Source organism: Ursus arctos, unplaced genomic scaffold (genome assembly GCF_023065955.2).
Source record: "Ursus arctos isolate Adak ecotype North America unplaced genomic scaffold, UrsArc2.0 scaffold_23, whole genome shotgun sequence".
NCBI classification, from domain to species: Eukaryota; Metazoa; Chordata; class Mammalia; order Carnivora; family Ursidae; genus Ursus; species Ursus arctos.
The window spans coordinates 21097011-21110890 of NW_026622908.1; the positions used below are offsets into that span (position 1 = coordinate 21097011).

The 13880-nt window shown below is 46.0% G+C and overlaps 1 protein-coding gene across 1 annotated transcript in view; it reads left to right on the forward strand.

Moving 5' to 3' along the window:
* The window catches only part of KIAA1549L (KIAA1549 like), a 204236-nt gene that overhangs the window by 101097 nt on the left and 89259 nt on the right, over window positions 1-13880 (forward strand). The window contains exons 8-10 of the mRNA XM_057317592.1: window positions 930-1092; window positions 2649-2708; window positions 9188-9339. Coding sequence (XP_057173575.1) covers window positions 930-1092; window positions 2649-2708; window positions 9188-9339 — 375 coding nt within the window. The remainder of the gene's footprint in view (window positions 1-929; window positions 1093-2648; window positions 2709-9187; window positions 9340-13880) is intronic.

Genomic DNA, 13880 nt, shown 5'->3' on the forward strand with positions numbered 1-13880 from the left:
GGTGGTCCACAAGGGTCTGCCTCGGGGGTTGCGGAACAAAACGAGGGTGGGTGGGTGGCGGGTGAATCTGGAAGGGGGAGGTGTAGACGCTAGTACAGAAGCCCACACTGTCGCACCCAGTCGAATGACTTCCTACTGCATCTGTTTTTCAAATCTCATCTGTGGGATATTTTTGTCCATACATTGACCCAGAAAGCCGCATTTTCCAGTAACTAAAAAACTGCGACAAAATTCGAGAAGAAAACCACACCATCTCATAGTAATAGTTACATATTCTATATTGAATTTAATAGGTCACAGGAAATGTAATCACTCTCTAAAAAGGCTATTTTATATTTCTGAATTCCTTTTGGAATCAGGTTTAATCACTGTCTGTTCACTGTAAGTATGGTGATCAGCCGTGTAGAAACTTAAAGATGCCCCCAGAATTTAACTCAGGCTTTCTCTGAGCAGTTGAGCCCTCTCAGATTTAACATTTCTATGCTCTGTTTTGTATTTTCAGAACCATAAAAGTAACCTGAGGCTATTTAGGCCTTGGAAAAGATACACACACCTGCTTAAAACCTAAACTCAGACTGCCTAGGTTCGAATCCTGGCTACATCACTTATTATCTGTGTGATCGTGAACAAGTCTCTTGATCATTCTGGGCCTCAGTTTCCTCCTCTGTAAAACGGAGTCCTAACTGGATACACCTCATAGGGCTGTGCTGAGGACTGAATGAGACCACATGCCCTTAGCACGATGCCCGGCGCGCAGCGAGCAATCCGTCAATGACGAGGGTTGTTATTCTTGTCTCTTTCTTGCTCTTTTTCACCCTCCCTTTCATTTCCCCCCTCAACTTCTGCTTGAACTTCTCCCATGGCCTCCACGAAACAGACCCTCATCTGATGTGGCATGTCTCGCTCCCCTTTCCTCCTGTTCGATTCAGATTGTGAGCACATCCAGCGCCTCCCAGACGGTCACCCTGGTGTACGTGGTGGGCAACCGGAGCTCCTTCCTCAACGGCACGGTCGCCAGCAGCCTCCTCCGCCAGCTGTCGGCTGAGCTGGTTGGGTTCTACCTCACGTACCCGCCGCTCACCATTGCCGAACGTGAGTATGTCACACCACGCGGGGACACTGCCTTTCCCCACTGCCCCCGGGTCCTTTCCCCATTTAAGGAACATCTATGGTTCTGGGCACAGACTAACCCTTTTATCATAAAATAACTGGAATTGGTGATAAATGGGGGTTGAATTGATGACAAGTTTATTGCACAGCGGAAGCAAGCACTCGCTTGGTGCCTTTAGCCTTCAGGTATCTTACGTCATCGAATCCTCACAAAGCGCCCTGTAAGGTAGGACAAGATGAGCCCCACCTCGCAAAGGAGAAAACTGAAGTTCCAGGAGGTTCACAAGACGCTCACTCTCACATAGCTAATGAGATATGGAACCTGGGGTTGAACCCAAGCAGTCTGCTTTTGAACTTACAGTAACTGCCCCGTAGGGCATCAGTCCTCGTGGCAATCTGGGTTGCAATCGTTTCCCCCACTTGTGCCATCACCACATAGTCTTCGGCCCTGGCCCTGGCTGTAGATGTTGTAATGCAACTCATATGCAGTCAGCACTGTGACTTCACTGGATCAAGTCCCCGTAGTCAGTCGTGCGGCCTCTCTTCCTCTGATGCTTCAGTTACGTAATCCTCATTACCATGCAGCGGGCATAGCCTCCGAAGACAATGCAGCCTACGTTTTGTGCCCAAACACTTACTCGGTAGCCAAAGGAAGTCAAGATGGGTGCTGTTAAATTTAATTGTTAATACATTTCTCAAGGTCACTGGTCAAGTTTTCATTTAAACACATATTAGCAAGATCGCTTCTGTTTCCTTCTGTGGTTACATTTGATACTGTAAATTAATAAAATGGTGTGTGTGGATGTACCTAGCACACAGTAGCCACTAAGACTTTTTTTTTTTTTTTTTGAATGTTTAATGGCAGGCTTTTGTGAATTTCCACGTAGTAAGGAAAGATGACTCTGGATTTTACGGAAAAGATGATCTCATGAAAGATGGCTTTCATTATGTCACATGGCAGCATGTGAAGAATTTATTTTCTTTCCTCTTGATACTCTGATAATAACAGCAACTAAGATTTATCGAGCACTTACTATGTGTCAGGCATTGCACTAAACCCTTCCTATCAATGAACTCTTATGGTCACCATACCTGCAAAAATATGAGACTGTTTGTCACAAACATTTGGCTAATAATACACTTAGTCCTCAACATTGGAAAAATCCATTCAAGAGATGATCTTTCCTAAAAACATTAGTGATGGTTGGGTAATTTTCACAAAGAAAGCTAGAGTTAAGATAGGTTCTAGCTGAGAGCCTTGATAGTGAAGACATTCCACTTAGGAATCTTTTGATGGAAAAAAATAGAACAGAAATTCACAAACCCTAGAATACTCTTCATCTGAAAGTTAGCCCTTTACTGAGTATTTCACTTTTCAGAACAGCAAGATAGTTTTGGCCTATATGCCCTGGAATTCCCCGAGAATGTTAAAGCCAAATTTAGCTGTTCGATGTTTTGTCACCTGTGTCCATTTTCCTTAATAATATTTGCATATAAAACTTGCAAAAGTAACTTGGTGTGTTTCTTGTTTGTTTTAGCGCTGGAATATCCTAACCTTGATATATCAGAAACAACCAGAGACTATTGGGTAATTACAGGTAATCTCTTATTTTACTCCCTCTTTCCCCCTATCAGGTTGGTTTGTTTTTTTTACAACTGCATGTCAAAAGAAGACCCCAAAACTAAAAAATAATTATAATAATTAAAACTGCATGCCATTCAGTGATAGGATCAGCATCTTTTCCTTGGTCCTGCCTTATAGGTCAGGGAGTTACTTCCATAGGACCAGAATGGATAAAGTAAGCTAAGAAAAGATAGCCCTGAAGGTGAATCTTAGATAACCATTCAAAACAGCAACCTGTAAAGTCCACTGGCCTCCTCTTTGCAAAACGTGGACCACTCAGAAGGTACGGCAGTAACCTGTGGGTGTCTAGGGGATGTCCATGGGATGGTTGTTTATTTAAAGATGATAGGCCTTTCTGCTCTGCCCTACAAAACCCCAGTGAAAGGCAGAGGAATGCTGGGCGTGCACTTTTCTCTCTCCCCTGGCACACGCCCCACACCTACACTAATCCTGGTGGAGCCCAGGCGTGTCCTGACAGTGAGGGCAGATGGAAGTAGAAGGGTGTTTTGGTGACATTTTCTTTTTTTCTTTGACATTTCCCAGCTGAGCTTTATGAAACAGCAAAAAAGTTCTTGTTTGTGTTTTTCCAAAGCCAGACAGTTGCTTTGGAAATCGTACAGAAGCAAGGGTTGGGAGCAAAGAGAGAAGACATGTTTGTGGGGGAAGTGACCAGCCCAGCTGTCCCTGGGGGGGGGGAGGGGGGAGGGGGGAGGGGGAAGGGAAGGTATTAGGTTGGTAGGGCTGCCATAATGAAGTACCACAGACTTCTGGGGCTTCCGCAACTAGTTTATTTTCTCACAAGTCTAGAGGCTGGGAGTCTGACATCAAAGTGTCAGCAGCGTTGGTTTCTTCTGGAGCTTCTCTCCTTGGCTCGTAGATGGCCGCCTTTCCTTTACGTCTTCCCTCTGTGTGCGTCTGTGTCCGAACCTCTTCTTGTAAGGACACCCAGCATATTGGATTGGGGCCCACCCATACGACCTTATTTTGCCCTAATCACCTCTTTAAAGGCTTCATCTCCAAAAATAGTCCCATTCTGAGGTATAGGGGGTCAGAACACGAACATACAATTTTGGGGAGGGCACAATTCAGCCCATAACAAAGAGGGAGGAAGATCTTACAAGTCATGGAAGATGTGCCTGGGCAGGCCTGTCTGAAACCTCCCTCCCTTCGTCCCTGCCCCATCCCCTCCCTCACGTGCTGTCCCAAATATGCAATCGCTAGGCTAGACTGCTGCCTAGAACCCTAACAAAGGAGCACACCCCCTGCTCGAGGAGGTCTGCTCAAGACCTCTGTGAAATCGCAGAAAATTGCATTTCTTTCTCCCCCACGGAGCCATGGCTCTGTAGAGATTATTTTACCTGCCAAGAAGGCAAACTAAAGAAATGTATTTTAAAAGGAAAAAAGGGGCACCTGGGTGGCTCAGTCAATTACGTCTACCTCTTGGTTTCGGCACAGGTCATGATCTCAGGGTTGCAGGATCAAGTCCTGCATCGGGCTGCGGCCTGGGCCTGGAGTCTGCTTGAGATTCTCTCTCTCCCGCTGTCTCTGTTCCTCCCCCCCACCAACTCTCCTGGTACTCTCTCTCTAAAAAAAAAAAAAAGAAAGAAAGAAAGGAAGAAAACAAACAAACAAACCCAGAGTTTATGCCCAAGAGGGAGACGCCTTTTTGAGCCAGCAGGTTATGCAACACGTCCAGCATCATGTTTCCTCCAGCAGGAATGCTGCTTTTTAACTTGCAGCCGTCTCTTCTTCGATTAACTGTGAGGTTTACATCTCCCCTTAAACACGGGCTGTCCTTGACAACCTCCCCATGTACGTGGGTCTCGCCCCGCCTCTGTTTTAGTGGCATAACCTTCACAAAATCATGCTGGGACGTCACCCGTTGCCCACCCGCCGAGGTAACCCTCATTTGCTTACGTTGTTGCTGTTACTGCTGTTGGTAATCAGAGTACACGGTGGCCCCTGCCGCTGTGTTTGGGGCTAGCTGAGTCAGGTAGTACCAGTGGGAGGGGTGAGGACCAGTGTCAGCATGTCCCTCCTTCCTTCCCTTTGGATTAGGACCCACTTTCTACACTCCTGTGCAGCCACCACCGGCCTTTGGCTATCATTTACAGAAGGGGTAGGGGAGTGGAAACTGAGATGAAGACAGCTTTGTTTATCCGGCTCAGAGGCACAGCTCCTTGAAACCGCTCTACTCTTCGCCCCCAGATATCCGACTCGGGCACTCTGTCTTTTCCTCATGCCAACAGCTCAGCGAATGGGGAGCACCTTTCCTTTTTAGTGTTGGTATTATGAAACCCTGACATGTTTCCATCTGCTTTCCTGCTAAACTTACATTAAATATGTTCTGAGCACCTAGGCGGCTCAGGTGGGTAAGCATCTGAATCTTGGTTTTGGCTCAGGTCATGATCTCAAGGCCATGAGATCGAGCCCCGCATCCAGCTCCATGCTCAGCATGAGTCTGCTTGGGATTCTCTGTCTCTCCCTCTGCCCCTTCTCTGCTCGTGCTCTTTCTCTTTCTCTCAAATAAATAAGTAAAATCTTCAAAAATATATGTCTTTGCACTCTTCTCCCCTTCCTGAGAGTGGGTCCTTCGCTGGTGGAAAAACAGTGGCTTAGTTAGGGTGCTTCCTGCAGCCCCCTCTGCTGTCCATGGGTCCCATGGTCAGGGTTGTAGGGATGAGGCCGGATAGAGACACTGACTTAATACTGCTGCCTCACAGAGGTCAGAGCTCATCTTAGGTTTATCTGCTTGGCTTTATTGTACCGCCAGAGTCAGAGTATCCCAGACCCAGCAGTCTCAGGATTTCTTCCGGTCTCAGCCCAGCTGCTGCTAACCTAGTGTGTCCTTCAGCAGGTCACTCAGGCCCTCTGGGTGTCCTGCTGTCACCTGTGGAATGAGAAGAGAGGAGCTGATCCTTCCAGTTCTTTTGACTCTGAATGTATGGGATTCAACAACACATAAAACGGCTCAGCTTCAATATAGGAAGCTGAACCAGGCTGAGCTGATTGTTGGAATTTTAGAGCCTAGTGCAGTTGTAAATAAAGAAGGACTAAGAGACCAGCGATGTAACAGCCACGGAATCTTCTGGAGAGCTCCTAGGAACACAGCCAGGGACTTGCCCGCCTCCTATAAGCTGAGTCAGCACCAAGGGTGGGTGGCCAGGGCCCTGGCTGATGTGCTCACGGGCTCCTGTCTTCCTGGGCACCTGTGCCAGGGTCCGAGCTCCCCTCCTGCTTCAGAGCGGCTCTGAGAGTTGCACGCCCCTTTCCAGTCCCTTCTAGGTGGGCAGAGAGGGCTGGGAGCCTGAGGCCTGCTGCACCTCTCCAGGAAAAGGAAAGGAGCCGCGGGAGCCACCATCCTGGAACACAGTTATTTCTTCCTCTGGGAAAAATGTGGCTAACAAGAAGGGGCACATTTGAGCAACAGCCACAGCTAGCATTTATGGGACCCTCTCAAGTGCCTGCAGCACTCTGCTCAAAGCATTTATTTTAAATAAAGTATCTGTTCTCCACAATGACACAGTCAGGAGTAGATTATGATGCCTGTGTTTTCAGATGACGAACCGGGGTACAAAGGAACTAAGCGACTTGCCCAAAAGTACTCACTAAGGGGGAGCCAGGATGCAAAGCCAGACCCCTGGCTCCAACCCTCAGTTCTTCTCCAGCTGCCTCCTAGGGGGGACGCGTTCTCTTTGCAAACGGAGCGGTGAGGCATGTGGGAACTGTCCGGCTGTAGGTTCCATGTAACTCTGTGGGAGGTTCCCACGGCCTCCTGCACCTCCCTGAAGGCTGTGGTTTGGTTTGGTTTTTGTGTTCCCTCAATTTAAAAAATTGGGGTAAAATACATATAACATGCAATTTACTATTTTAACCATTTATCAGCATACAATTCAGTGGTATTAAGTACATTCACAGTGCTGTGTAGCTGTCACCACTCCCTATTTCTGAAACTTTTTCATCATGTGGGGGCTTTGACTGTCCCTTTCTTTGATGTCGGCCCTTGAGTCATCACTGGGATTCCCTTAGAGTAACCCATGATGATGCCCTTTGACTGTCCTGTGGCCCCACTCTTCCTCTTGCCTGGGAGTCAGGAGAGGCCAACTGAGAAGTCATCTTTCAAGGGGCGCCTGGGCGACTCAGTTGGTGAAGCGTCTAACTCTTGACCTCAGCTCAGGTCTTGATCTCAGGGTTGTGAGTTCAAGTCTTGTGTTGGGCTCCATGCTGGGCATGGAGCCGAATTTAAAAAGAAAAAAAGAAGAAATCTTTCAGCAGTGGTTCTGTAATTTTACCAGAGGCACATCTTTGAAGCAGCAAGAACGTGCCTCTCCTCTTTGGGGCCAGGAGGTAGGCTGGCCCTTCCTCAGCCTGACGGCTGTGTCAAGGGAGATTCTGAGGGGCCTCTCTGGGACCTGCCACGGAGGGAGGGAGCAGTGCCGACGTGTCTTATCTTTGTTTGCAGGAATTCTGCTGACAGATGAGCTGGTAGTCCCTCACAAGGGCTCTAGGAAGGGAGCTGCTTTATGTCCTCCATGGGGATTATTTGGCAATTGTGGCTTCGAAGAAGCAATTTCGGAGGCTCAGCTGTGGGTTGTATTTTTCTCTTGATCGGTTTCAGCGTCGTCCTCTGCATCGCGCTGCCCTCCGTTGCTCATTGTGGCCCTGTTCAGAATGTGCTCACAGTAACAACACGTGCTCTTTCTTTGGGCTATTCCCATATCCCTGTAGGTGGGTGGTGGTAATGGCCCTTGGCTGGACTATGGTCAAACAAATTCTGTTGAACGAAAAATCTTGGGGCACCTGGGTGGCTCATTCGTTAAGTGTCTGTCTTCAGCTCAGGTCGTGATCCCAGGGTCCTGGGGTAGAGGCCCACATCAGGGTCCCTGCTCAGCGGGGAGTCTGTTTCTCCTTCTCCCTCTGCCTGCTGCTCCCCCTACTTGTGCTCTCTCTCTCTCTCTCTCTGTCAAATAAATAAATAACTTAAAAAATTAAAAAAAAAGAAAAATCTGGGGGCGCCTGGGTGGCTCAGTCCTTAAGCATCTGCCTTCGGCTCAGGGCGTGATCCCAGCATTCTGGGATCGAGCCCCACATCAGGCTCCTCCGCTGGGAGCCTGCGTCTTCCTCTCCCACTCCCCCTGCTTGTGTTCTCTCTCTCGCTGGCTGTCTCTCTCTGTCAAATAAATAAAAAGATCTTTAAAAAAAAAAAAAAGAAAAAAGAAAAATCTTGTATTACCTCCAGAGCCCATTGTAAGTTTTTGTCTCTTTAAAAAGATGAGGTTTTGTTTTTTTTTTTTAGCATCTTTTTATTTCAGGGCTGACTGTGTTTAGAGGCAGTGTTTGCGTGTTTGGGGTGATGTGTGTTCCTCAAGGGATTTGGAGGAAGGACCGGGCTTTGGGGGTAGACAGCAAAAGGAAGTTGTTCCCCTAGTGAGTGACCTTTCAGTCCTAGGATAGCCCTGCTGTTCACGGCGGTCTCCTCCGTGCATGCACTAGCCATTGCCTGGAGGTCCATCATTAGTGCCTTACCTACCCAGACAGCCCAGGGTATAGAAGAAACACAACTGCGAGCAGGGCTGGAAAGAGGAATTTCATTCACCTTCTACGCACCAGGCACTGTGCTAAGCTGCTTCGTATGTCTTGTCTCATTTCAACCTTATAGCCCATGAGGAATAGATTTGCTGTGATGTAGACTTTCTTATTCCCTTTCTACAGAGAAGGACTCAGACTCAGAAAGGGCCAGTGGTTTGCCTGAAGCCCCACAACTGGCAAGTGCCAGCCCACTCTTTCTATTACACTGTCCTTCTCGTATAGGGGAGTACCTGAGAGGCTGTGGGCCACTTGAGAGGTGGGTCCCAAAACGACCCCATAGAGGAGGGAGAGATGAGGACACTGAACAGGACACTGGCTTGTCTAGGCGTTAGGAGCTGAGTTGCAGGAGGGAGCTCCGATTCCTTAGCAAAGCTGCTGAGAGGGGGAAATGCACTAAGGGTAGCCCTGAGCCAGGCCTTCCGAGTGGGAACCAGCGAAGGATCCAATTAGTCATACCTGCAGCTATGCTGTATTCCCACATGGTCTCTAACAACACATAACATCTTAAATAAGGTTGGGATTAAATACAACAGCATTAGGCATGTCACAGCTTCTGGAGGAGAGCCTAGGTTTTGGAGTTACATAAGCATGGGTTCAATCCCTGACGGTGCCAGTTACTAGGTGCATGACCTTGGATAAGTCACATAACCTTTCAGCATCTATAACATGAGGACAGTGATTCCTACCCCCTGGGGCTGTTCTGAGGGTGAAATGAGGTAAGAACTGCCAAACCCTAACATGAGATAGGGCGCACGGCCCTTTGTGCCTGGTGCAGGGCTGGCGGGTGGGGGGGGGGGGTTTGTGTTCTCTGAGTCAGCAGGGAGTCTGTCCTCTGAGCAACCCCCCTGCCTTCTGCCTCCACAGTGCTACAGGGCGTGGACAATTCGCTGGTGGGCCTGCACAACCAGAGCTTCGCCCGGGTCATGGAGCAGCGCCTGGCCCAGCTCTTCATGATGTCCCAGCAACAAGGCCGGCGGTTTAAACGGGCCACCACCCTGGGAAGCTACACCGTGCAGGTGGGTGTGTGCCAAGGCACTGGGGTCTTCTAATAAATGTGCAGAATGTCATGAAACTAAGGAAACCGTGCTGTGTGCAGAGGAGCATTTCATCAACACGGCTCTTAGGCTTTGGGGGTTCATGGTCAACGACCATCAAAATCATGGAGGAGGGTGAGAGTGAGCTACTCCCCTGCCTGTCTCCCTCCTAGACTGTAAAGTTTCAGAACAAATTCTGTACACGTGCACATATTTATTAAACAAAAGTTATTAGTAAGCAAGCACAGACTGACTGCTCCCAACCTGTTCTGGAGACTGGATGGAGTCCCAGAGCTCGGGGACTTCGGGCCTCTTGCCACCACTACTGTGGATGGCAGACGCACTGGATCAATTTTCCAGGGGCAGGATTCTGTGATCCTTAATTAGTCAGTTTCAACAGACAGAGCCCTCCACATTCATATTGGACAGGGGACCACACAGGGACTTAGGCGAGGGAGCTGTAGCAGACATTACTGGTGCACTGTCCAAATCCCTTCCCATTTCTATCGAATGCCAGTGGACTTCCAACAGCCACTGCTGTGTCTTTATTGAAGGGCTGCTCTTGAGATGCCAGAACCCACTTGGTCCATGCCGTGGCTGGCTGGAAGTAGCTGGCTGGAAGTGCCTGGGAATTCATGAGTGATGGGGGTGTGAACATGACAGCCCTCTTGCTCCCTGGCTAGGGGAATTCCGCAATGTATGTGTTCAGTAATTGCCAGAGCTTTCCCGTAGAGTTAAGCTTTAGCTACCCACTGTGGTAACTAGATTAATAACGTACCTCTCGCTAGCTCCCTTCCACCCCCTGGATCACCTCCCGTCAGTCAGTTCCTTGCACCTCCCCAAAAAATCTCCAAGTGCTCAACTCAGAGTCTGCTTCAGAGGGAACCCAACGGACGCCATGGCCATCCCAAGGTAGAGGCTCCAAGGTTCTTTCGATTCTTTATTCAATTCAAGCCAGAGTGGGGGCATCTCCAGCATATTCTAGCCAACCCACATACCTTGAATACCACTAATTTCACCGAAAATGAGAACGGACGGCTAATGTTTGTTATGCTAATTAACAAAGCTCTGTGGAGCTAGGTATCAAAGTACAGAAGCAGGGCTGGTGGCTGCCTCCAGAGTGTGGGCTTCCTAATTGGAATCTAGCAGACTGCCCCTGGGGTGTGAACCCGTGATCCAATTGCCACATGGAGGGTGTAACTTAACCCAAACACACATGTTTGATATCACCGTGTCTAAGAGGAAGCGTTTTAAAGGAAATTACAGACATTACTCCAATCTGTCTGCAGATCCTGTCCCCAGGCAATTTTGAAAGTACAAACAACCCGTTTTCTGGAACACGCTTCCCTGCCTGAGTCAAGCATCATGGCCCTGAGGGAGACTCACGGTCCTCCCTTCACAGTTGGTGAATTTGGCCCTTTGTCCTGTTAGGTGTTGCTTTGTGGTCTGTGACAGCCTGGGACCAGGTAAAGCCAGGGTTAATGATTTACCCTCTGTGGGGTCCATGTGAGCCCTATAATTCACGCTTCTCCAAATAACAGAAAGGAAATCGTTGGGACTCAGACAGTGAAATGGGATTTGCCTCAGCTGAAGGGGGAGAAACAACGACCCTATAATCCTGGAGTTCTTTGTAAACCTAAGACACCTAACACATTCTACGTGTTGAAACAAAGAGCCCAGCGAGGTAGTCTTTCCTCATTTCTTCTGAGTACTCAATGTGCTTGGCCCATAGCTGCCTGGAAAGTCTGAGTGAAGTAAGCAGGGATTTATTTCTGCAAATCCCTAGTTTATAGAAGCTGTGGATCACGTTCTCACATCATCCTTGGAGAAATCTTGGTAAGAAGAATTTGCAATGAAATCGAAATTGAAATTGAGTGAAGTTATTAAATATTTGAATGCCCATTCACCTTCTGCCTCCCTTGTGCCAACACTGTCCTTACCTCCTCTCCCAGGAGGGACAGGAATGACATGCCCGAATTTCCCGAATAAAATTCGCTCTACGGAGCTTACATCATCCTTCCACCCAGAGGCCTTTTTTCTGGGCTCAGAGAGTTTTAAAAGATGAGCCACTTTCATGAGTATGAAAATGTGTATGTCTAGAATGTAACGATATTTCTCTAGTGAACACATCGGAAAAACTGAGTCTGAAGAAGAAATACATATGACCAGTAAACATTTTTTTAAATGTTTAACTCCATTTGCCATCAACGTAATGCAAATTTTAACCGCCACAAGTTATCATTTTCACGTACCAAGGATTTATAATGATGCCCTTCAGTGTTGGTGAGGATACAGTGAAATGGGCGCTTTCAAACACAGTAAATGGGTATGACCTCTGTGGAAGGGAGGTGAGTAATTTAGACAAGAACCTCCTTGATAGTCACAAATTTACTCCTGGAAATTCATTTTGAGGACATAGAGGTGAACACAAAGAGAGTGGAACAGTGTTTCTCAGAGAGTGTCCAGAAAAATGGTCCTAAAAGGTGCCCTGGGGCAAAGGGGCTCTGTGGCCACATCATTTTGGGCAAGGCTTCATCCTGTAGCCCCTTCTTGAAGATTCCCAAGCCTATTGGCATACCAAAGACTCTAGAAAGACCTGCAGTAAAGAAATGCCTTAATTTTGTTCAGCGCGCTGGTCCGTAAATTTAAGGGCCAATAAGAATCTTATTTTTAGTAATACCTATATTTCTCCAACATTTGATTATGAACATTTTTAAACTCATGCAAAAGTGAAAAAATTATCTAGTGAACACCAATAAACTCACTATCTAGGTTCTATAATTAACAGTGTACGGTGTTACTATTTTATAGTCGGTAACATATTCATTTCCATACCATAGATCAGTTTGGACTGTTCCAGAATTTCATATACATAAGTAGATTCTCTTTTGTATAAAGCTTTTTTGACTCAGTGTAACGTTTTTTTAGGTCCATCATGTTGTGTTATCGGGGAGTTTACTCCTTTTTATTGCTGAATAACGTTCCCTCATATGAATATGCTACAGTTTGCTTACCCATTTTTCTGTTGAGAGACCCCCAGACCTTTTCCAGTTTTCAGCTATTATAAACAAAGCTGCTATGCACATTCTTCTTCAAGTCTTTCTATGGCCGTATATTTTCATTTCTCTTGAGTGTGTAGGAGTGGGATTGCTGGTTCCTAGAGTTGGTGTATGTTAGCTCCGTGAGAAACTGCTAGACCTTTTCCCAAAGTTTACCATTTTACCTGCCACCAACCAGATGTAGAGTTCCGGTTACTCCTCACATTCATCAACACTTGATATTGTTGGCCCTTATTTCAGTCAGTCTGCTGGGTGATAGTGGTGTCCTGTGGTTTTACTTTTAATTTCCCCATTGAGCATTTTGTATACGTTTGTTGACTATACAGATACCTTCCTTTCTGAAGTGTCTGATCAGATTTTTTTAAACCCATTTTTTATTGAGTTGTAGTAATATCTGTTTGTAATTGGTATGTATAGCAGACATACACAGGACTATAAAGTCATGTAGACTTCAAAGAACACTAATAAAAGGAAGCCACAACCCAAAGCACAAGAACATTCCCCTTACCTTATCCCAGAAGCCTTTTATGTGTCTTCTCTGATTATACATACTCCTTCCTTTCTATCAGAGTTGAGTGTGCTTCTGAATTTTGCTTTAATTCATGCCTGTATTTCCTATGTAGATTTTACCATCCACGTGTATATCCCTAAACACTACACCATTTGGTTTTGCCTGTGTTTGAATTTTATATTCTGTGATTTGTTTCTTTTGCTTATTATCAGGCTTTTGTATTCACCCGTGTTCATACAAATGGCCATAGTTTATTTATACTAATCTATAGTATTTCATTTTGTGACCGTACCATAGCTTATTAATCCATTCCACTGTTCGTAACTTTTGAATTTTCAGGGTTTTTTGCTATCGTGACCAATATTGCTATGAACATTTCTGTAATATCTTTTAATATCCTATGAAGCTCGTAATCTGTAATATACACTTTGGAAAATACTATACTATAATGTTGGTCAGTTGTTAATTAGAGTAGTGAAAACTTGATAACAAACTAACCATTCAAAAATGAAGTGTTAGTTGAGTTTATGAGGCATGCATATAGAACATTAGGTCGATATAAAAATTTATGTTTTATGTATTTATAGTGATGATCAATTAGCTACAATACTGAAAAATGAGTAACAATTCAAGTGCTTGACGAAAAGTGATTTGCTAATAAATAAGTTTATGAGGTGTACATTGGAATGCTGTGTAGAAGTTAACATTTATGCTTTTGTTACATTTAAGGTCATATAAGGGTGCAAGTAAAAATAGCAATGTGTGATTCTATGCAGAGAATATGATAACTAATTTTGTAAAATAATAAATAAAAAGTTTGTGTGGAAAAAACATAGAGGCAAATGCTCCAAAATAATATAATTAGCTTGGGGTGAAGGGATTACAGATTATTTTTATTTCATTTCCCGATGCTCTTCTGCTTTCAAAGTTTCTGTGTATCACTTGTACAGGGA